We start from the raw sequence: 24,740 nt of genomic DNA, 5'->3' as shown, positions 1-24,740 counted from the left end.
GGCCATGGCTCACGGGCCCAGCCGCTCTGCGGCATGTGGGATCTTCCCGGACCGGGGCACAAACCCGCGTCCCCTGCATCAGCAGGCGGACTCTCAACCACTGCGCCACCAGGGAAGCCCTAAGTTGTTTTTAATTTACATCTTCTATGCATTCTTGAGATCTAATAGTCAGTATTGCACCTGTATTATAAGTGCACATATGCTGTTCTAAATGAAGTGAAGAATGTTTTTCACTTAGTTTTTATCAGTTTTCTTGTTGAAACCTAATATTTTACTCAGTTTGGGACATAAACAATATATTGGACCAAAGGGTTTAGAATTATTCATATAAATGATCTTATAGGTTAGGATTTAAAATTCTTATAGTAACTTTTTTGCCACAGTGTAGTACTCAGGAGCAAATTGTTTACTCCACTTTCACTATTATTTTACCTTACTCTTTTCTAGCCCTGTCTGATTCGTAACATGAGGTAGTTCGTAAAGGTTTTCCTCCCATTAATATATGAGTAGTCTTCCTTAGATATATTTCTTGGAGTATAAAAATGAAGGCCACTGTTTATATTTGAAAATATAAAATTTCAGTAATTTTATCTAACAAAAGCATTTCTTGACCATTTTCTTCTTCTTTTATCACAAGAAAATGAGATCAACTGCCATATTCTGAATGGAAGTGCTGGACGTTTCCCAGTTGCTGTGTCCATAGCTGATGTTGGACTAGCACAGAATACAGAGGAGGAGGAATTACACTTCATTTATCAGAGTCAGATCTCACACATCTGGCCTGCTTCTGGAAGCCTAGCGGGTAATAGTTAATTGTTCCAAACAAAGAAAATTGCATACATTTCCATCATTTATTGAACTGTTTCTAGAACAGGGTGAAGGGCGAGGACTCCAAACCTTCCTCATATAGAACAAAGGAGACTCCTCTTTTAGAAGGCACAGCGACTCAGTGGATGACTAATTCTTTCCTTATGAAGCACAAGTCAGGGTGACTGCTTCTACTTACGTCTTAGGTTATTGAATTAATATCATCAATTATTACATGTGTCTATAACAAGCTCATTAATTATGTCAAGATAAGATTTATTAGTTATTATTCTGCTTACCAGCTGCTCCATTTATAATCACAGTCTCAGTGGAGCTACTAGACCCAGAAAAAGTTCCAGAAACAAATCAGGGAAAGGGATGCTGATGCAGAAGATGGAAAGAAAATAACACATTTTTCCTATCCTGCTTCATTTCCTTTGTGTTTTGTTTGTTTGACCATGCTTAAGTGTGGATTTTGTGCTTTGGGCTTGATCTTTTTGGTGTGTTCTGTTTATATATATGTGTATATATACATATATATATGTGTGTGTATATATATATATATGTTTTTTTGTTTTGTTTCGTTTTGTTTTTTGCGGTACATGGGCCTCTCACTGCTGTGGCCTCTCCCGTTGCGGAGCACAGGCTCTGGACACGCAGGCTCAGCGGCCATGGCTCACGGGCCCAGCCGCTCCGTGGCATGTGGAATCTTCCTTCCAGGACTGGGGCACGAACCCGTGTCCCCTGCATCGGCAGGCGGACTCTCAACCACTGCGCCACCAGGGAAACCCTGTTTTTATATTTTATGTTATTATTATTTTGTTGGGATTTTTTTTTAGTTTTTCTTTTACTTAAAGGTATTAAAATTTGGGATTTTGTATGAGTCTTAATTCACTCTCATTTCCCACTGGTTGAGTAAATAGAAATAGCATAATTTCTCTTTAGGATGAAGACACAAAAACAAATGTTAGTTGCAAATCTGTGTTATTTCATTAAATCACTTAGCCCAACCCCTTTACGGCTCCAGACTCCAGAGCTCAGACTCGGGTATGTGGTGATGATTCTATATATCTCGAGGCTGGTCCTTGATTTATTTGCCAACCTGTCTCTTGGATGATTAGACAATTCTTGAATGATGTTAGATGACTGCCACAGTGTCTTTTTGTTATAGTTAATCTAATGTGTTTTTGTTGTCTTATTTTGTGTTTTTACTTATGAAGGTGGTACTCTTCTGACTGTATCTGGATTTGGCTTTAATGAAAATTCAAAGGTATTAGTCGGCAATGAAACCTGCAATGTAATTGAAGGGAATTTGAATAAGATAACCTGCAGAACACCAAAAGTAAGGCATCTGATTTCAGTCATTTTTCTTCTAAGTCTGAACTTGTATGAATTAAGGAGCATCTCAGTAAAGGGTTAAACAAATGCCTTATTTACCTATAGCAAGTGCAGAGTTTCAGTTATGCTCTTTAACAATTATTTCGTCAACATTTTTTGCCGAGATCCAAATACCAAATATTATCTTCCACATTCTAGATACTTAACATCATTAAGGAAGACATACATATAAACCAATGTTAAATAGTGTGTTCCATTTGAAATGATAGAAGTAGACACAAAATGAAGATAAAATACAGCGGGGAGAGGGTGTCAGGAAGAGTTTCATGGAAAAGTTGATGTCCTATCAGAGGTGGAAGGATGATGAATGGGAGTTGACAAGGTAAATCCAAGGATGAAAAAAATATAGCAGTAATAAATAGTCTAAAAAATTCAGGGAAGCCATTCTAGACATTTTGGGGTTTTTTTAAGGAATACATATTTTAAATATGTTAACATTTCAGTTTGTTGGCAAAACACACACAGTGTAAAGTTTCCCATGGAATATTACATCTCAGGACCAGTCATCGTTCTTTATTTTTTAAAATAGTGTTTAAATTTAAACCAAGACTGTTTTACTTACTATGTGCAAAAGGAGTGAATTCAGTCACTAATATTTAAAAACGTAGTAGATTAAGGGTGGGAATTATTATGTAGTTGATATAGGAGAAGTGAATTTGACCATGTGTTGGACTGAATGGTGGAGATGAGAATCTGGCGGATATACTAAATTAAAGCTTTGTTTAAATTATGTCGTTCAATTAAACACTGAGTGTGCACTAAGTACTAGATGCTAGGAAAATGACTTTTCCTAATTGGGAATTGTATAGGTGCTATATTGGTGAAAGCACCAAATATTTTTCTTAGGTTTTAGTCTTGGATTCTGGAACTATGTCAGCAAAGTTTATAATAATGTCATTTGTCCATGAAGAGGAACAAAAATTACATTCAAGCCTATTTTAAGAGCAAAAAGCTCAAAACTTTAAGTATCGTATGCTTTATTAATTAGAGAATCACTTGTCTAGGGACTTCCCTGGTGGCACAGCGGTTAAGAATCCGCCTGCAAATGCAGGGGACACGGGTTCAAGCCCTGGTCCGGGAAGATCCCACATGCCGCGAAGCAACTAAGCCCATGTGCCACAACTACTGAGCCTGTGCTCTAGAGCCTGCAAGCCACAACTACTGAAGCCCGCGCTCCTAGAACCCGTGCTCCACAACAAGAGAAGCCACCGCAATGAGAAGCCCGCGCACCGCAACAGAGAGTAGCCCCCCCCTTGCTGCAACTAGAGAAAGCCTGTGTGCAGCAAGGAAGACCCAATGCAGCCATAAGTAAATAAATAAATAAATAAATTTATTTTTAAAAAAGAGAGAGAGGCTCACTTGTCCAGAACATCTGAACTATATTGCGGAACCCTGGGAAATCCAATACTATAGATGCATTTGAATTGATCAGAAATACCCACAAAACCACTATATCATATAGCTTTATCTAAAGAATTCAAACATGCAACCTACATTTGACACCACAACTTTCTAAATATCTGATAGTTAACTCTGATTCATGACTTTGAGAAAAAAACATCTTTGGAAGTTTATTTTGAATAATTCTATTTGGTTTTAGCCATTGAACTTCTGTATCTCAACATTTAATATTTTCTAATTGTTTTATTTTTTTCCTCTTATTTCAGAGAATTGAGGGTACAGTTGATATATCAGTTATTACCAGTGGATTTCAAGCCATGGCAAAGAATGCTTATAGCTATAATTGTTTACAGACTCCAGTTATAACTGATTTTAGTCCCAAAGTGCGGACAATACTGGGTAAGAAATTCTTCAATAAGATTAGTCATTTGATATATATGTATGTGTATACCATTTCTAAAAGAGCTTTTGAAGCAGTTTCTCTGCAGTTGTTTCTTAAAGCAACACCTGTCACAGGTTTTCTTTTTTAACCATAAATTGGTCTGTTTATTATATCACTTTGAGCATGTGCAATAATAAGAAAAATATTAATTTTTAAAGTTCTTTGCCATATTTTTCCCTGTTAAACAATTAAACATGAATTTTATCTCCATGTGGCAGCTATCAACTCTTTCATTGATTTTCTTTTACCTCTGAAAGTGTTAGGATTTCCTAAATCCATTGAAACAAGAGATGAGTTGGTTGACTTAATATTCAAATTTTGCGCTAGATAATACATTGACTCTTTTTGTAAAACTTTTCTTTTAAAATAATAGGAGAAGTTAATTTAACAATTAAGGGTTATAACTTTGGAAATGAACTCACACAAAACATGGAGGTCTATGTTGGAGGAAAATCCTGCCAGGTCCTTCACTGGAACTTCACAGATATTAGATGCCTTTTGCCCAAGTTGTCTCCTGGAAAACATGATATCTGTGTAGAAGTCAGAAACTGGGGTTTTGCGTCAACAAGGTATGGTAATGACCATAAACTTTGACAGAGCTGTGGAACACATGGTGCTAATATATTGAGATAGGAAGAGAAATAGTCATTAACCTTATCATATTTCAGTTGCTCTCTTCACCTTTCTACAATTCCTTTTGCAAAAGATTCTGAAAATTTCTCATAACATACAGTATGATGCTTAGGTTTGAGACCAATACCATTCAGATTAGGTTGTAAGATTTCTCTGCAGAACTAGGTTTATGTATATGTCACATGACTTTCATTCATTCTGGAAATACTTATCAAGAAGTTACTGGGGGCAGGCACTTTCTCAGTGCTGGATTTATAGTGGGGAATAAGAGGGATGTGTCCCCCACCTTAATGGTGCCCACAATTTTGTTGGGGAGGCAGATTTCAAACAGATGATTACATCAATAACTGGATTATAAATGAGAAAAAGGCTATGGATAAGAGGTCCCAGGTGCTACAAGAACATATAATAGAGCTAATTTTTCCTGAGGGACTGGGGACTGGAAAGAGTTCTCTGAAAAGGTGACAGGTAAGCCAAGAAACGGGTGGGAGCTGCCAGGTGAAGGAGAGGGTGGAGAGAATCCTCCTCCAACTCTTAACTTTCCTTTAACTAGGTGTTTAGTATTTTCTTCCCTGAAGCTGCTTGTCAGCTGGTAAAATTTTAGTTCTGGCATAAGGAAGTTACTGGTTTAGAGCACTTAGAAAAAGAGAAAACTAGAATTTAGGGATTAAAAAAAGGCAAGTAAAACTGATGACAGAGTAGGAGAGATCATTGTAGAAGAGTCTTGTGGGAGGTGAAGAAAGAAGAGCAACAGTAAACATAAACTTCAGCACTACATCCCCTCTTAGATTCATGGGGCAGAGCTCACATGGTTCTAGAAGAGCTATTGGCTTGTGCTTTGGCTTGATGATATAACGGGCAGAATTAACAGCATACAAAACTGGGTACTTGGGTGGTGGTTCAAAAACTACCAATTCAGTTATGATGAGGAAGTTAGATAAAAATTAACTCAAAAACTCATTTAAGTTATGGTGGGAGCTGGGATGTGGAAGTCAACTCTATATGTCGGGTCAGAAAAGCACTGTACATTTTGATGTCCTCCTAGCAGATACATTGTAATGAAGCAAAATAAATTAAAAACCCTCTCCTTGAAATAGTGGGAAGGGAGATCATGACAGGTTTTCAACAAATATAGAATGATAAATTCAAATTAATTGCACAAAACTTTACTTATATTAAATGTATGGAATTTCATTGCTATTCTTTTTTATAGATAATGCTGCCTTTATGGGGGTTTTTTGGGTTTTTTATGCCTTTATGTTTTATTCTAATAACTAGATAAAATATTTTAAAGGATTTTCTGTATTTCTTGTGACCTCAGTTCTCATAACCATATTTTTCCCATAGTATTTTAAGTTCTTCCATCTCAAATTCTCCTGCCATGGGATTTTCAGAAATGTTATTTTCATATTTAGGGAAATAACTATTATATATGTATATGATCCAACCAAATTGAGGTCATGATAATTATCAGATTATCTAGTTTGAGAAAGTAATGTTTTATTAAATATTCAAGTACTTCCTCTTAAATGAATTAGGTCCTAAGAAGAGTTTAACAACATGACCCCATGGAATGCTCATTGAAATATCTATTAATTTTTCTTTTACAGAGACAAATTAAATGCTTCTATACAGTATATTTTGCAAGTGACCAGCATGTTTCCACAGAAGGGCTCCTTATATGGTGGAACTGAAATCACTATAATGGGTTTGGGATTCAGCACAATACTAGCTGAGAACACTGTGCTTTTGGGTAAGAGTTTCATCCTCACAGGAGGGCTGTTATCATTTTTCTCATCTTAAATGATGTGCTGTAGGTGCTGTGTTATTACACAAATACTCTCAGTCATGGAAGCTTTGTTTTTCTATTAGCATGTAAAAGGTTAAGTGTATTTGGTTAGGTGGTAAAAATAAACTAAATAACTGCTTTTGATTTCAATAAATAATTACCAAATGTTTAATGTGTATAAAACACTTTAAAAAAGGAGAGGTCTCTGTTCTAAAACTAGTCAGTACTCAAACATGATTGCTATCAGAAAAAAGTACCAAAGATCCTACTATGTAATGGGGAGCTTTTGTAGGGCCTTGACTACTTACTAATTATACTTCTTCTCTGTATTTCACAAAAACTATTTGAGAAAATGTTTTTTCCCCCATCCTTTTTCTTTCTAGGGTCCTTTCCTTGCAATGTGACAGCATCGTCAGAAAATGTCATAAAATGTATTGTTCATTCAACAGGGAAAGTATTCAGGATTACCAACAGTGGGGAAGATTCAGGTATCAGACAACATTTATCTGCTGTAAATAATGGAGACATGTTACCTTGGAATTAATTTGATTTTTACTTATAATACTTCAAAGTATTCAGAGAATAATTATTGTTATTTCTTTGTATAAGTTGTTGATAGTTTGTCTAGAATTTATCCACTTGACATAGGGGGCCACATATAGAATGAATCAGCAAGCAGTAGAAGGCTAGGCTTAGGATTTCCAAGTTCAGGAATTGCCACTTGGTTTTACTGCGGTATAGAACCTCCTGAATTACTATAGTTTGTTTTCCATTATGGGTTTCTAAATAAATATTCAAATAGAAATTATATAGATTTTTGCATGCCTCAATGCCTGAGAAAATTTTTGTGTTTAAAGAATTGATCAGAGGGCTTCCCTGGTGGCACAGTGGTTGAGAGTCTGCCTGCCGATGCAGGGGACACGGGTTCGTGCCCCGGTCCGGGAAGATCCCACGTGCCACGGAGCGGCTGGGCTCGTGAGCCACAACTACTGAGCCTGCGCGTCTGGAGCCTGTGCTCCACAACGAGAGAGGCCGCGACAGTGAGAGGCCCGCGTATCACAAAAAAAAAAAAAATTGATCAGAGCTTTTAAAAATATTCCATGTGACATTTCTCAACAACTTGTTTATTGACTCTGATTTTTTTCAAATTGCCTCTCGGTCATCAGTTTTGGAGTTGTGTGGTTTATCTTTTCCTTAGCTTCTCATTATGTTACTTTCCATTATTTCTGTTTATTTTTATTATGTGTTTAAAGTAGACATGTAAAAGTTTTACAATGTTAATTAAAAAGTTTTTTCACTCGTGGCTGTATAAAAAGGAAATATTTTCAAAGATAATTATTAAGAATTTGTACTCCTTTTCCTTTTTTCTTTAAAAATATGACTCAATTCTTGTTCCCAGTACACGGATTAGGTTATGCCTGGTCACCGTCCGTCTTAAATGTGTCTGTGGGAGACACAGTGACATGGCATTGGCAAGCACATCCATATCTCAGGGGAATAGGATATAGAGTTTTCTCTGTCTCCAGTCCTGGAAGTGTAATTTATGATGGCAAAGGATTTACCAATAGAAGAGAAAAATCTGCATCAGGTATGTTTCCACTTTGTTGCGTTTTGCATCATGCTTCTTTTTCCCAGATATAATAAAAAGAAATTTGTTTAGATTTAAAATACTTTTGCATAAATAATATATACAAATACACAAAATGATTTAGCTGGCATTTTATTGCTATAGTAAAAATATTACAAATTTATAAAATATTCCAAATGAATGTCAGCAAGGTATTTTATACATCAGAGATGAGTTCTGATATCAGAAATATCTCTATTCATTCTGGAATAATCAACCAGAAAAATATATTGAAACAAGCAAAATACAAAAATTGAAGTACGTGTTTTAATCATACCAATCTGATAGCAAGTATGAACTTCTGTTGATTGGAATCAGCTTTAAAATCAGTCTTTCTTCTAGGACAACTTAGTGTACAGTGTGCCTTTTAGACTGCCTGTTTTGTTCTACACATGTAGCAGTTTGAACTTTTTACTCATGAACACAAACTGTTTTTCATTGCATGTTGAGTTTTTCTTTAAGATTCTGTGAATTATGCCAGATTTAACATGGTTTCTCTAGAAAAATTAATGCTGGATCTTGCCTTCCTAGAATGTAATTTCATTATACAAGACAGTTCTTTTATAGACATTTTATAGTTGTTTTATAGTCATTTCCGTACTACTTCCTGTTGAAATATCACATGCATGAAAAATAAGAAACCTGTTGCCTGCATGCGCGTTTGAATGATTATTTCAAATTTCTTTTCAAAGATGCATTAATTGCTTGTATTTATTATGTGCAATCTCATTTTATGGTAGGTTCATTTTCTTACCAATTTACTTCACCTGGAATCCATTATTATAGCAGCGGGTATGTTGATGAGGCCCACTCCATTTTTCTCCAAGGAGTCATTAACGTTTTACCAGCTGAAACCAGGCACATTCCCCTGCACCTGTTTGTGGGTGGCACTGAAGCCACATACGCTCAGGGTAAGAAGGTTAAAGGTAGAAACCCTGTCACTTCGGTGACCCAGGGTATATGCAACCTTTCTGGAGTAGGAGGCAGATGACTGGGGCTAACTGTCTCTCACTAGCTGCATGACCCTGAATAGGTCGGGACTGCTCTGAGGCTAGAATTTATTCTATAAAATAAGGGGATCATGTTAATGTTGTCCTGTCAGTCTCCCAGAATCCTTATGTGCCTCAAATGAGATGTTAATGTGAAAAAGTTCTGATACTCTGTAAGTGCCTGAAAATACATTAAAATGTGAGATGATGTTGTTTTATTTTCCCCATAGGGTCTGGCCTTAGACAAATTGAAAAATAAATTAATTTTTTATTCACTCTTTACTGTATCATCTTTGTCCAGGTCTTTCTTTTAACTTTGAACCGCCTGGGTCTCCTCTTGTCATTTGGGAAAAAAAGACTTACCAGAATATAAACCACCATCATCAAAATTAGAGTAATGCAGTCTGAAAACAATTCTTGTTTTAGAATTTTATCCATGACTTACAGGCAATCTTTTGTCTAAAGGAGGACCCATGAATTTGCGCTTGGGAAGCTCTGTGACAGGCTGCCTGGCGACAGAACCCCTGTGTGGCCTGAACAGTACCGGGTTTGCACATTCAGATAGATTGCTCTTTGAGCTTTCAAGTTGTTTTTCACCATCTATAAGCAACATTAGTCCATCCATTGGAACACTAAATGAATTGATAACAATTACTGGACGTGGCTTCAGTAATCTCACATGTGCTAATAAGGTAAGAATATAAAGATCTCCTTTTTACTTCTGTATACACAATGAAAGGAAGATGTTTCATCCATAACCTCGTAGTTTAATTTATGACAGCTTAATTGTGATATAATTCACACACCATACAACTCGCCCATTTAACGTGTACAATTCAGAAGCTTGTGGTATGTTCGTAGACTTGTGCGTCCATCACCACAGTCAATTTTAGAACATTTTCTTTGCCCCAAAAAGGAACCCCACAGTCCTTAGATATTACCCCCAACCCCTCCGTACTTCCTGGCCCTAAACAACCACTAATTTTTCTGTCTCTGTGGATTTGCCTATTGTGAATATTCTTATAAATAGAATCGTACAATATGTGGTCATTTGTGACTAGCTGTATTCACTAAGCATAATGTTTTCAAGGTTGATCCATGATGTACCATGTAGCAGTACTTCATTTCTTTTTATGACTGAATAATATTCCACTGCATAGTGTATACATTTTATTTATCCATTCATTAGTTCATGGACATTTGGGTTGCTTTCACCTTTTTGGCTATTATCAATAATGTAACTATGAACATTTGTGTATGATCATAATTTAAGATTAATCCAAGATATGCCTTAATCAGCCCCCAAATTAATTTCATGAAAAAAAAGTTTGCACTTCATCAATTTTTTTTTAAGTTATTTATTGATTGATTGATTTTTTGGCTGCGTTGGGTCTTTGTTGCTGTGCACGGGCTTTTTCTAGTTGCGGAGAGCGGGGGCTACTCTTCGCTGCGGTGCACGGGCTTCTCATTGCGGTGGCCTCCCTTGTTGTGGAGCATGGGGCTCTAGGCATGCGGGCTTCAGTAGTTGTGGCTCGAGGGCTCTAGAGTTCAGGCTCAGTAGTTGTGGTACACGGGTTTAGTTGCTCCACGGCATGTGGGATCTTCCCGGACCAGGGCTCGAACCCATGTCCCCTCCATTGGCAGGCAGATTCTTAACCACTGCGCCACCAGGGAAGTCCCCAAATTTTTAAATTTAGTTGTTGCTAATACAAAATTTAAATTCACACTAGAGTAATGTATTGACTTGTTTTCATGTTCATTTTATTTTCAGGTTACAATTGGTAGCTATCCCTGTGTTGTAGAAGAAAGTAGTAATAATTCCATTGTGTGTCATATTGACCCTCAAAACTCAATGGATGTTGGCATCAGGGAAATTGTCACAGTAACTGTCTACAATCTGGGCACTGCTATCAACACACTGTCCAGTGAATTTGATAGGCGATTTGTACTTTTGCCAAACATCGACGTGGTATTACCAAATGCAGGGTCAACTACAGGAATGACAAAAGTGACCATAAAAGGCTCTGGATTTGCAGTTCCTTCTGCTGGTGTACAAGTCCTTATGGGTCATTTTCCATGTGAAGTTCTGTCAGTGAATTATACAGCCATTGAATGTGAAACATCTCCTGCTCCGCAGCAGCTTGTGAAGGTAAATCTTCTGATCCACGGAGTGCCTGCCCTGTGTCAAGGGAACTGCAGCTTTTCATACTTAGAAAGCATCACTGCTTTTGTAACAAGAATCTCCCCAAACACCATCAAAGGATCTGTAAAAGTTCTTATTGAAGGAGAAGGTTTTGGCACTATCTTGGAGGACGTTTCTGTTTTCATTGGAAACCAACAGTTTAGAGCAATTGATGTTAATGAAAAGAACATCACTGTTCTTGTGACTCCTCTTCCGGCTGGAATTTATCCTCTTAGTGTTGTGGTGGGAATGAAAGGCTTAGCTCTGGGAAACCTTACTGTTAGCAGCCCCCCAGTAGCATCTGTCACACCAACTTCTGGAAGCATCGGTGGTGGCACTACTTTGATGATCACTGGAAATGGCTTCTATCCAGGCAACACCACAGTCACTGTTGGGGATGAACCTTGCCAAATTATTTCTGTCAATTCCAGTGAAGTCTACTGCCGTACCCCAGCAGGGACAGCTGGAAGGGTCAGTGTAAAGATCTCTGTGAATGCAGTCGCTTATCCACCTCTGTCATTTACGTATGCCTTGGAAGATACTCCACTTCTCAGAGGAGTTACCCCAAGTACAGGTAGGCCAATACCTGCTTTTTTGGTGTCTTGATATACTATGATCAGTAATATTTACTAGCATAGAATTGGAATAATGTTTACAAATGATTTTTAGGATGTGTTTTTAGACAAACCCTCTTAGTCAATACATGGGATTTGAGTTCTGTGTAGTCTCTGTTGTGTGATTATTTTTTGCACATTCTTGGGATAAAATTTTTGGCCAAATTCCCATTTCTGTTTTAAAACAAAATCCTCATTAACTTCACCTAAATTTCAAAATGAGGAAGAAATAGATGGATGCCTGTGGACTAAAATTGGTCATTAATTTATGTCATTAATGTTAATATGACAGGCAATACCTGTTAAAATTCGTAAGTAGTTCATCTTATTAACATTGAGAATTTTTTAGAGTATCTTGTTTCCAGGAAACTACAATGATTATTAACTTATTAATACAACAGAATTCCTTTTAAGGGGGTAATTGGCCCATTCAGGTGGAAAAAATATTATAAAATAGGATTTACTTAATTATTTAATATGACTTGGTCTTCTGAGCTAAGAATAGATTGAGATGTCTTCCTGATCCTTTGTCATTATGTTATGCTGTTTCTGATCATCTTCAAGCTATTGGAATGCTTATCATCTATGTAATGATTTCTGAAGAGGCAGCTATCGTCTAATGGCTGAGAACATGGCCTTAATACCTGGATTCACACCTTGGTTCTTCTACTTTCCAGTGGTGAAACTTTGGACGAGTTTCTTAAAATATCAGTTTCCTTACACATGCAGATACCTTCCTCATAAGGTTAAAAAATCTCATTCATATAATGCAACTTAAAAGTTTCCTTTAATAAAGAACTTATTAAGGGACTTCCCTGGTAGTGCAGTGGATAAGACTCCGTGCTCCAATGCAGGGGGGCCCAGGTTTGATCCCTGGTCAGGGAACTAAATCCCACGCGTATGCCGCAACTAAGAGTTCTCATGCCACAACTAAGGAGGCTGCCTGCCACAACTAAGGAGCCAGCGAGCTGCAACTAAGGAGCCCGTCGGCTGCAACTAAGACCCAGTGCAACCAAATAAATAAATAAATATTTTTAAAAAAATAAATAAAATGAAGAACTTATTAAATGTTGGCCTTTTAAAAAAGTCTTTGTTAATTGTTAATTTACAGTGCCAGGAAATGTATCAGGTTTGGGTAAGATGTATTCTGTGCCTTCAAGAAGTTTGCTATTGAAATTTTCTTTTAGACATCAAGTTTTCTCATTTAGAATTTTAAAAAGCAAATATTAACAGTAGCAATGGCATACTTCCTCCCATATATTTGCAATCATTGCAAATGAAGAACATATTGGCATATGTTCTTTATTTCCATGAACCATTTCTGTCTCATCTCTCTTTGAATGTATCTTTCAAAACAATGTATCTGAAGATAGATGAGACTTGTAGACAAGTGAGAACTGAGCTATTGGGTTGGCCAAAAGGTGCCTTCGGTTTTTAAGTAAAAATAAAAAGCACATTTTTCATTTTCACCAAGAACTTTATTGAACAACGTATTCACCCTTTTGTTCCAACTACTTTTGCCGTTTTTCAGGCAACTCGTAATTCCATCTTCCCAAAACGTTTTGTCTTTTTGAGCAAAGAACTGGTCCAGGTGCCTTTTACAGTCTTCCAGGGAATTGAAATTTTTTCCATTAAGAGAATTTTGTAAAGATCGAAATAAATGGAAATCCAAAGGTGCAATGTCTAGTGAATACAGCAGGTGAATCAGAACTTCCCAGCCAAGCTGTAACAGTTTTTGCCTGGTCATCAAAGAAACATTTGGCCTTGCGTTATCCTGATGGAAAATTATGTGTTTTCTGTTGACTAATTCTGGACGCTTTTCATTGAGTGCTGCTTTCACTTGGGCTAATTGGGAGCAGTACTTGTTGGAATTAATCGTTTGGTTTTCCAGAAGGAGCTCATAATAGAGGACTCCCTTCCATTCCAACCATATACACATCACCTTCTTTGGATGAAGACCGGCCTTTGGTGTGGTCGGTATTGGTTCATTTCACTTGCCCCACGATCTCTTCTGTTTCATATTATTGTACAGTATCCACTTTTCATCGCCCATCACAATTTGTTTTAAAAACAGAACGTTTCTGTGACGTTTCAGTAGACAGCTGCATGTGCAAATATGGTCAAAAAGGTTTTTTTCGCTTAAGTGGAACCCAAACATCAAAGCGATGAACATAACCAAGCTGGTGCAAATGATTTTCAACACTTGATTTGGATATTTTGAGTATGTCAGCTGTCTCCTGGATGGTATAATGTTGTTCTCAATTAATGTCTCAATTTGATCACTATCAACTTCAACTGGTCTCCCCGACCATGGAGCATTGTCCAGAGAGAAAGCTCCAACACGAATCTTCGCAAACCACTTTTGACATATTTGATCAGTCACAGCACCTTCTCCATACACTGCACAAATCTTTTTTTTGCGTTTCAGTTGGCATTTTTACCTTTCTTGAAATAATAAAGTATAATATGCCAAAAATGTTGCTTTTTTTCTTCCATCTTCAATATTAAAATGGCTACACAAAAATTCACCAATTTTGATGTCTTTTTTAAAATGCACGCTGATATGACAGCTGTCACATACAGTCTAACAAAATTGTTTCAAATGAAGTTAAAGACAACTAAGTGCTACTAGAGCCATCTTACGGAAAAAAACGTTCAAACCTTTTGGCCCACCCAATATTTTATTTACTGAAGAGGCAAGGTATACATCACACTTAGAACACTTCCATATGAAAGGTGAAAATACCAGAGAAGATTAAAAACTTCAGACCTGAAAACATTTTTTAATCTTGTATCTTAAAACTATTCGTAACATGAAAGATCTCAATATCTATGGTCTTTAAAATGGCAACTTACATTTCAGTGACACTTACTATGGTCAATTATTTAGTTATTTTCACTGTTACTACTTGAATTAAAAGCAAACTAATACGTGGTGACTCTGCATTTGTAACAAGTTATGTTGATTAATAACTATTCACTTATTATTTAGGTACGTAGGTCTGTGTTTGGATGCTCTGTGAAAAATTCCATGTGTGTAATGCCCTCAATGCTTTTTGTCAAAAGAAGGAAGGAAGAGAACAGAAGGATTGAGATACTTTATTCTATGTACATTTGTTCAAGGCATTAACATCAACATTCATCTTTAAGTCTTTAAATTAATTCCTTGTTTCTGTATTTACTATCTTATACCTAATTATTTATATATCATAATTTGTTTATCAAGTCATATATATTGAAAATATTTGAATTAAGAAAAATAGTCCATTCATCAGAAGAGTTGCAAATATCAGGAAAGTACCAAAAGTTTTAAAAAGTAAACCTCATCCCTAAATATGCTCTAACCCACCACCCACTGCTCAGGCATTCATTCATTCTCCAGACATTCTAGATCTTCTCTCTTTTCCATTAGCCTGAATTATTAGTAACTTACAACTTTCATCTGTAGAATGGACAGATGTGCTAGAAAATAATGAACATTGAGATAAATATCTTATAATCAAGATACCATAGGGTGCAATGAAATTGTAGCCAAAATGTATATGACATGACATGTACTGTTGGTATTTATATTAGTTTTAAAATACTGGATATTATTTTGTTTATGTAAGTACATGGGTATATCTTTAAATGCATGTGCAAGTATTGGAATTTAGGTATATATTTATATTTATATGGTTTGCTTTTTGTTTTTAAGGTCCTCCAGGGACTGAAATTCAGATCAATGGGTCAAATTTTGGTATTGATATCTTGGAAATTTCAGTGATGATAGATAACATTCAGTGTAATGTGACCATGGTCAATGATACTGTATTGCAATGCATTGCTGGAGATCATGCTGGTGGCACTTTTCCTGTTACGATGCATCATAAGACAAAAGGCTCTGCTGTGTCCACAGTCGTCTTTGAGTACCCACTTACTATTCACAATATCCATCCAAGCCAAGGTAGGCATGAATGTACCAGAACCTAGCAATATTTTATATTGTTTCAGTAAACACTTATTTAGAAAGAAACATATTCTTCAAACCCTGCTAAAATGTGTAGTTCCTATAACACACTAACATATTTTTGTTTATGCATCAAATTAACAAGCATGCAAGGGTATCAATCATTTCAAAATATTTGTTTAATGCCTATATTTCTCTTGTGCTGTATAATTTATTTAAAATTTAATATTATTGAAAATGTCCAGGTTTTATTTTGAAATTGTTTTTAAATCATGTTTAGATATCACTGGCCTGTAATTATGTCTATCTAAATAAGTATTTTTTTTCTGTTTGAAAATTATTTTAGTGGTTAAAAACCTTAAGCATAACCAATGTGCTTTTAACTAAAATGGTAGCTTTACATTTGTGTTTTGACTATTCAAATTCTTTGTGACATTTCTTTTAAATAAAATTTTAGTTCCTAGAAGTAGTTCAAATAAATGACCAGATGTGACATTTACTCAGTGAAGGTTTTAAAAAACTACAATCAAAAGAGATTCTGTTGCACTAATATAATATAATATAATATAATATAAATAATTCCAGTTCTGCGAATCTTTTCATTTAATGAAACTTGCTTCCATTTCAGGTGTTAAAATAAAGTTAAATATATGTACAGAGGAGGTTTTCTTTTCATTAACTTTGTCTTTCCCTTTTATATGTCTTCACTAGGGAGCTTCGGTGGTGGTCAAACCATGACTGTGACAGGCACTGGGTTTAATCCACAGAATTCAGTTGTATTAGTTTGTAGCTCCAAATGTGCAGTCGACAGACTGAAATCTAATCGCACAACATTATTATGTGAAGTTCCACCTAGTAATGGTAAGTAGTCAGAAAAAAGAATGGAAGTCTTTGAGAACTGTTGAATTTTATAGAGATCAGTCTGAATTTCTTTTTTCAATTTTTTGTGTTCATTTGGGGCAATTGAATCAATCACCTTTATGAATTTCCTGATTTTAAGCAATTGCTTCAGAATTTTGTTTTCTAGGCTTATAATATTTTCCAAGATTCATGACATTTGGGTTAAACTGAATTGTTTTTAGTAAACTGCAGTTTTTCAGTTTATCACATAAAGAGCATGCCAAACGGAGAACATGTTTTTAGTTCCTATTGGAGTATTAACTTTCCCTTAAAGGGGGGATAGCATAATGGTTATGAGGGTGAACTCTGGTAATTCGTTGCCAAGATTCAAACGCAAGCTGTGTCTTTGGGCAAGTTATTCAAGCTCTCTGTGTCTTTGTTTCCTCTTCTGTAAAATGAAAATGATCACATTAGCCTACTTATTGTGAGGTTTGATAAGTTAATGTATGTGAAGTGGATAGAATGGTATCTGAAACATGATATGTGATTTGCTATTATTATTACTCTTATTTATTTTTACTTAGTGGTTAAAAGCCTGGGCTCTAAGGAGCCCCTGAATTTGTTTTGCCACTAACTGTCACCTCAGCTAAGTAACTTAACTCCTCTCTGTTTCAGTTTGTCCGTCTATTGAATGGAGACAATATTAACCCTAGTTCAGTGGGTTACTGTGAAGTTTAAGTATCTGGTATTTTAAGTACACAGCAGATTTTCATTATCTAACAAAATTTAAGAAGAACTAAAGAGAATAATATAGATGAATAAAGGATATGGTTTATGGACAAACATTTTTTAAAACATTAACAAAATGTGATGAAGCTTTTCTAAACATTTTTGCTTCTTCTGACTTCTTAAAGAATACTGAAGAAAATGTAACACTTTTGTGACTGGGCTTACTTATCATTTCAACATCAGAGTTTGTATTCTGATTTTTTTTTTAATGCAGTAATGCTATAAAGATTTGTCAAGGTTTGTTTACCTTAACAGTAGCTCCGCTTCTTTTTTCAGCGTTTTTGTATTGAGTTTTTGTAGCTTTTCTGTCTGTTACCTCGCTTTCAGCTGTCAGCGTGCTTGCTATTAGCCGTTCTTCCTTCCGTCCTCTCTAATTTGCAGTGTTGAATCCTCTAGCACTGGAAAACCAAACAGGCAGGTTTGTAGAATTGTCTACAATAAGAGGCTCTGAGGGAGGATCTAAGGGTTTTTCCCCTGTTGATAATGTGCGTGAATTTTGTGATGTGTTTGACTATTGCTAGAGATCTTTATTACTTCACATAGAGCCTGTGAAAGTGACTTTGGGAAAAGGAAGATGTTATTTAAAATATTTGGGGGTTTTGGACGTGAATAAGGGCCTAATGGCAGAATCAAACTCAGTTTGATTCCTCTTATCATAGGCAGGGGACCCAAGCAAGCCTGTGAAGTGAGTGTGGTCAATGGGAAGAATTCATCTCAGTCCCCGGCTCCTTTTATATACACCATGTCAATGACTCCACTCATCACTGAAATAGCTCCCAGGAGAGGCAGTACAGCAGGGGGCACCAGACTTACAGTCCTGGGATCAGGCTTCAGGTACTGTCTTCACGTGCATATACATCGGTGAATCTTTCTGGCTCCAGCCGTTATGCCTGCTTTCTCGTGCGCCAGGACAGTGTTTGAATATAGTCATGTAAAGTCTACCCACCTGCTCAAAAGCCACACTACATTTACTGACCACATACTCTGTGTCAGGAACCTTCCTACCCCATAGAAACTTCCTGCCTTACCTTCTTAGGTATTGTTTAATACCATTTTATGGCTAGAAGACTAAAATTAGAGAGGCTAAATAACTTTCCCCAGATCTTAGTAAGTAACATCACAAGTATAAGTCACCTTACTGTTAATGCTTTCCCCAGAATCTCATCTCCAACCATCATCTGCTTCATTGGCTCAATGAAACATCTCTTCATCCATTTCACTGTAACTGTTTAGGTTCCTTCTTCATAAACATATTCATTATTTTGGCTCAAATTTTATGTACTGCCCTATCATCATCCTTCAAGTACATTAAGTTTGACTTCAAAACCCCAGATCATTTAAATCATAGCGGGCAATGTTAATTCCTCAAGTACCTGTAACTACCTTGGACTTGCATTTTTACATGGAGATTAAATTCCAAAGTCTATGAATGTGACAAAAAATGTCACATAGGCAAGATAATCGCTGAAAGTGTCTTACATAGGTGGCTGTTTGGAGACCAATGTAGACTTTCTCAATAATTTGAACCCAAGCAGTTTTTCTCCAGCACTGCAGTACTTGCTAGTTTGTACAGTTTTATTTCCTGACCTCTTAATCGCTTTGTTTACTTTTTTCTCAACGAATATTTTGAAGTTTTGCTACTGAAAAAAAGTGTCAGTCTGCACTTTGATAGCTCATAGGTAAGATCATTAGTTTTACAATAATGCATATGAATAATAGGGTTTGACAATGGGACCTAGACATTTGAGAAAAACACCAATGTTTTGTTTTCCTTTTTTTACTTTACAGTGAAAATATACAGGATGTTCTTGTTACCATAGCTGAAGCCAAATGTGATATTGAGTATTCCAACAAGACATATATCATCTGCATGACAAACGCCCACACTCCTTCAGGGTGGGCTCCAGTGCATGTCAACATCAGAAGCATCGGCATGGCCAAACTGGTAACAGTGCTGTTGGATAGAGTAGTCTCAGCAATAGAAAAACTAGCCTTATGGGAGGTGAAGTAATTGGTAATGGAGTTGCTGGGGTTTTTTTTGGCTGTGTTGGGTCTTTGTTGCTGCGCATGGGCTTTCTCTAGTTGTGGCAGGCGGGGGCTACTCTTCGTTGTGGCACGCGGGCTTCTTATTGTGGTGACTTCTCTTGTTGTGGAGCACAGGCTCTAGGCACGTGGGCTCAGTAGTTGTGGCTCGTGGGCTTTAGAGCTCAGGCTCAGTAGTTGTGGTGCACGGGCTTAGTTGCTCCACGCCATGTGGGATCTTCCTGGTTCAGAGATTGAACCCGTGTCCCCTGCATTGGCAGGCGGATCCTTAACCACTGCGCCACCAGAGAAGTCCCATTAATGGACCTTTTACTTTGTTAATGTCTCCAAAAAATAACTAAGATGTGACTATAATAAATTTAAGGTAGGTTATTTTTTTTTGCTTGCTACTAAAATTTTATTATTTCAGATTTCTAATTATTCTGGATTGCAGGGTAATTGGTAATAGCTTTTTTAGTTTTTTATTATTGTGAAATTAATCAACAGGCAGCTCTAACATATTTAAAGTAGGTTATACTTAATGAAAATGTTCATTGTTTTAGATTTCTTCATTTTGAGGAATTAAATGAAGAATTGTGATAAAACCTCTAAATTTAAAAGTCTCTCATTTCTATTACAGGATAATGCTGACTTTCTATATGTTGATGCTTGGTCCTCCAACTTCTCGTGGGGAGGAGCATCGCCCCCAGAGGAAGGCTCACTAGTTGTTATTACAAAAGGACAGACTATTTTGCTGGATCAGAATACTCCTATCCTGAAAATGTTGCTTATTCAGGGTAAATTTCGAAAATCTGTTTATTAGACTCTGCCTGTGAAATGGTTCTGTGAAGTTAATTTAATCAAAATTCATGATTATGAACATCCATAGTTGTATCAGGTTTTGAATACAGAGTTTAGTACTGAGTTCTTTAAATTGAGTATTATAATCCATTTGTGGTTATGATTTTTTTTATTGCGTTGCAACCAGAATCTTTTAATGAAATAGAATAGAAAATATCTGAGTGGGGGCTTCCCTGGTGGCGCAGTGGTTGAGAGTCTGCCTGCCGATGCAGGGGACATGGGTTCGTGCCCCAGTCCGGGAAGATCCCACATGCTGCGGAACGGCTGGGCCCGTGGGCCATGGCCGCTGAGCCTGCGCGTCCAGAGCCTGTTTCTCCACAACGGGAGAGGCCGCAGCAGTGAGAGACCCGTGTACCGCAAAAAAAAAAAAAAAAAGAAAATATCTGAGTGTACTGCATCTTTTATATGGGTAAGCGTCTTTTAAAGTCAAGTGTTTCATGAAACTTTTGTTTCAATAACCGTGTGTGTGTGTGTGTGTGTATGTATATGCCAATGAACATGGAGTGGATTACAACAGTAACAAGGTATTTCCCATTTAGAAAAACACTAGTATAGTGGGTCCTAGGGGTTATAAAAATCATAGAGGTTTGTTAAATTCTATACTAATGACCCCCCTGACTCCTCTTGGATGCCAGGTTGTGATTTAACCTTTGCCTGTGAACCTGCTTTCAACTGTTACACGAAGTTCTCTCTGCTTCTTAATATCCTATTTTTAATACAGCAAGCTAAATAACCAGAACTGTGACAATTGTGTGTAAAAGAAACAATAATTGGCGAGAGTAAAACACTTGAGGCTTTAGTATATAAACTTTGCCATAATGGTTTTAGCTGTTCATAGGCCTTTGCGCTTTGTTTTTGTTTTAACTTCTGGGACGACAGCAGTGTTTCAGTTATTTGAAGTTATTAACTACTGAACCTTTGGACAGGTAAAGTTTCACTGTCCACAAATTTACATCAGTCTCTTAAAAAATGTATCTCAGCACATTCTTTAATAATGCTAATCAGGCTATAGCTGTTGCTAGTGCAAATTAGTGGATAAAAGTTCAGACCTAATGTTGGCATTACAATAGTTTATGAAAAGTGTTTTTCTTTTATTTTAATTTTTGGTTCTTAATTTATATTTTGAGGTCCTGTGTTTGTAGAACTAGAATTCATGTAGCTGCATTATTTAATAACATTTAAAATAACAAATGATCAAGGGGGAATAATCTGCCCTGGGGTTTGATTTCCTAGCAGCTCCTTGGGTCTTGTCTGAAGTTGTTGTGTTTTTTTTTTGCGGTATGCGGGCCTCTCACTGCTGTGGCCTCTCCCGTTGTGGAGCACAGGCTCCGGACGCGCAGGCTCAGCGGCCATGGCTCACGGGCCCAGCTGCTCCACGGCATGTGGGATCCTCCAGGACCGGGGCACGAACCCGTGTCCCCTGCATCGGCAGGCGGACTCTCAACCACTGCGCCACCAGGGAAGCCCTTGTCTGAAGTTTTTATACTTCATGTTGCCAAAGAGCTGAAGTAAAGTGACATGCATAGTGACAGCAGATAGGAATAAGAAGTTAAATTTTAGTGTATAATTTAAGAAATAGCTTTTAATAAGACTATTCCTTGTGATATATTTCAAAATTGTATGGTTTTTAGGTGGAACTCTAATATTTGATGAAGCTGACATTGAACTTCAGGCAGAAAATATTCTAATTACAGATGGAGGCGTTCTTCAGGTATACGAGAGAACTTGATCTGTATTCATTGCTAACCTCTCCATTTCTTTTTAAAATATTATGTGTAAAATGGACAGTTAATTACGCTAAACTCTCACTAGTTTATCTTTGTGTAGGTCTCTGTTCTTAGCATAAAATCTTTTTTCTGGATTTTAAAAGTTCCCTAGAATACTTTTGTGCTTTTAATGGGAAGATAAAGCATATTTTCATAGAGCAGAATTGTAAATAGAGCAGAAAAAAAAATTAGCTCTGAGATGTGGCTAAAATCAATCAGTATACTTTCCAAAGGTCTGGCATCGTATATTTAGCTGACTGGAAAATGTAAGGTTTATCTTTTGGAGGAAAGATACTGAGAATGGAACAGTTGATTCTCAAAAGAGAGGGGAGAAAAGAAAAGAATTTCCTTTTGAATGATTAGAGTTGTGGATAATGAGTTTTACTTTCTGAATGATGCTTGTGAAATCCCTTGCAGATTGGGACGGAAGCCTCCCCATTTCAACACAAGGCGGTCATTACCTTGCATGGGCACCTGCGATCTCCTGAGCTCCCGGTATATGGCGCCAAGACGCTGGCTGTGCGGGAGGGAATGCTGGATCTGCATGGTACGGGCCGAAAGGATTCAAGGAACTGGTCCAGGAGAGACTAGCCAGGAAGCCAGAGATAATCCTCCTGATAACTCTCTTTAAATGAAACCTTGCCAAACTTCTCCTGTCTTTACGTGTTCCCTCTTTACCCCTCTTTGTCTCTTCCCTCCTTTATCCAGGTTAGGTCAACCCCTACAGACCACCAAGACTCACAACCAAGGTCACTCCTAGGACGCCCTTCCTTCACATCCTTTGCCTAATTTAGCACTTGAAACAGTTCATACTGATTGTTTTCTTTATTCATCTATCTAAACAAAAAGGCATTAAGTCTAGAAGCAGAAATTATAACTTCTTATATTTGTATTTTAAAATGGGCTCTTTCTAAAATATAACTATAAATTTATATTTGCACTGTTCTATAACTATATGTACTGTGGAAAATTATCAGCAAATAAAAATGATAATGATCATGTTTGAGGTATCAGTGTAGCATTATTTAAAGGAAGCATGGTGTGAATCCTTTTTATATGAAGTCTTCTATATTGCAATAATCTACCTCTTTTATAAGTTTAGAGTATATAAGGATGATACCCCACTATGATCATAAATGTCCTACATTATGCTAAATCTATACACTAATAGAATTTTCAGAAATTTATACATTTCATTTGTCTCCAGATTATCAATTTAAGCAATTCCTATCAACAATGACAAAGATAATAGGCCTCTGCCCATTTTAACAGTAGTATCACACAATTTATATTGAGTTCATTTAAAGATTATCATAAATGGGATATGTCATTGCAGAAGGATTTTTTAAAAACGTATAGACCTATACATGTTATTACAAACCTGATTATTACTTTTATAAAGCAAGCACTCTAAATGTTTCTTTTTTGAGAAAGGTATAAGATGCTAAGGTAAAATGAACGTTCTCAAAATTGATTCAATCCAGGCAAAGATTAAAATGCATGAAACTCTCAATAGCCAAGAAAACACATCTGAGGAAATTCTCGGTTTGTATGTTGGCTCCAGGTCTGCCTGTTCCTGTGATTTGGACTCATTTGGCTCATACTGCAAAGGCAGGGGAAAGGACTTTGATTTTACACGAAGCAGTAACGTGGAAACCAGGAGATGAGATTGTAATTGCAAGCACAGGACACAGGTATGATGTCTTCTGGACCCGCTAATTTCGATTTAGAATAGAGACTTTTTTAAACTATGTAAACAAGGGATGATTCAGAAGGTCCACAACTATTTAATTTAAATTTGAAACCTAGAATGAAGAAGCGTGAACAGCCGAATATGTATTTGACAAATATTAACATTGGGTTGACCCCCAGTGTGTTGAGTTTCCACTGACTGAATTTACCATGAGAAAAAGTATGAATATATACTAATAAAAGATTTTAGTCATTTTCACGGTTAAGTTCCCATGTAAGATTTCGTTTGACAAAAGCATTCTGCTATTAAGTCAGTTGAAAACCTCTGAGTGAGAGCTTTAGCTAAATACATCAACGCATGCAAACATGTAAATGAGCTTCTTTGTTTGGCGCCACCAAATGACACGTTTGAAGGAAGCTAGTGAACTCTTTCTCATCTTACAGTCTTGGCAGTGGCTCTCATGGAGCAAAATTGTTAGTAATGATTGAATAAAAGGGAGGAAGGAAATTATAGTATGAGTGATGATTAACGTGACCTTTTACATGTCTGACATTCTACAGTCGAGGCTGCTTATAACCCTTAATTTGTTTAATTATATATTTTAGCAAATAAGAAATAAAACGAACAAAACTAACACAGCTACACCAAGAATACTGGTGGGGAGAGGAAGCAAGAGGAGCCTTATTTTTGCTTTATTGTTCAAATTATAAGCAATAGCAAAATTGGATCTAGTCGATGCTCATCAGGGAACAAATAGTAATTTATGACAAGAAACAGCTAAATTATGTTAAGATTGTGACTCAGTATAGAATTAGAATTCAAGGTGGCATTTTGGGTTTGTCATTTTCCAAGTTAAAAATAGACTTGCAGACATTAGGAAGTGTTAAATATATACTTAGCTTTATAAGTGCCCTTTTTTTCTCTGCCCTCGGAATTGC

At 36.6% G+C, this 24,740-nt stretch overlaps 1 protein-coding gene across 1 annotated transcript in view; it reads left to right on the top strand.

Annotated features, from left to right (window-relative positions):
- PKHD1L1 (PKHD1 like 1) overlaps window positions 1-24,740 on the top strand; it is a gene marked incomplete at its 5' end in the record, with an annotated part of 152,332 nt that overhangs the window by 61,720 nt on the left and 65,872 nt on the right. Inside the window, 18 exons of the mRNA XM_082674767.1 lie at window positions 638-802; window positions 2,028-2,149; window positions 3,873-4,005; window positions 4,422-4,617; window positions 6,292-6,434; window positions 6,854-6,958; window positions 7,870-8,058; window positions 8,838-9,008; window positions 9,552-9,778; window positions 10,858-11,842; window positions 15,580-15,828; window positions 16,543-16,696; window positions 18,124-18,294; window positions 19,249-19,405; window positions 20,123-20,279; window positions 21,975-22,054; window positions 22,527-22,656; window positions 23,674-23,803. Coding sequence (XP_082530893.1) covers window positions 638-802; window positions 2,028-2,149; window positions 3,873-4,005; window positions 4,422-4,617; window positions 6,292-6,434; window positions 6,854-6,958; window positions 7,870-8,058; window positions 8,838-9,008; window positions 9,552-9,778; window positions 10,858-11,842; window positions 15,580-15,828; window positions 16,543-16,696; window positions 18,124-18,294; window positions 19,249-19,405; window positions 20,123-20,279; window positions 21,975-22,054; window positions 22,527-22,656; window positions 23,674-23,803 — 3,664 coding nt within the window. The remainder of the gene's footprint in view (window positions 1-637; window positions 803-2,027; window positions 2,150-3,872; window positions 4,006-4,421; window positions 4,618-6,291; window positions 6,435-6,853; window positions 6,959-7,869; window positions 8,059-8,837; window positions 9,009-9,551; window positions 9,779-10,857; window positions 11,843-15,579; window positions 15,829-16,542; window positions 16,697-18,123; window positions 18,295-19,248; window positions 19,406-20,122; window positions 20,280-21,974; window positions 22,055-22,526; window positions 22,657-23,673; window positions 23,804-24,740) is intronic.

This window comes from Grampus griseus (assembly GCF_964374135.1).
Source record: "Grampus griseus genome assembly, chromosome: 17".
Classification (NCBI taxonomy): Eukaryota; Metazoa; Chordata; class Mammalia; order Artiodactyla; family Delphinidae; genus Grampus; species Grampus griseus.
This window is presented reverse-complemented; position numbering and strand designations above follow the sequence as displayed.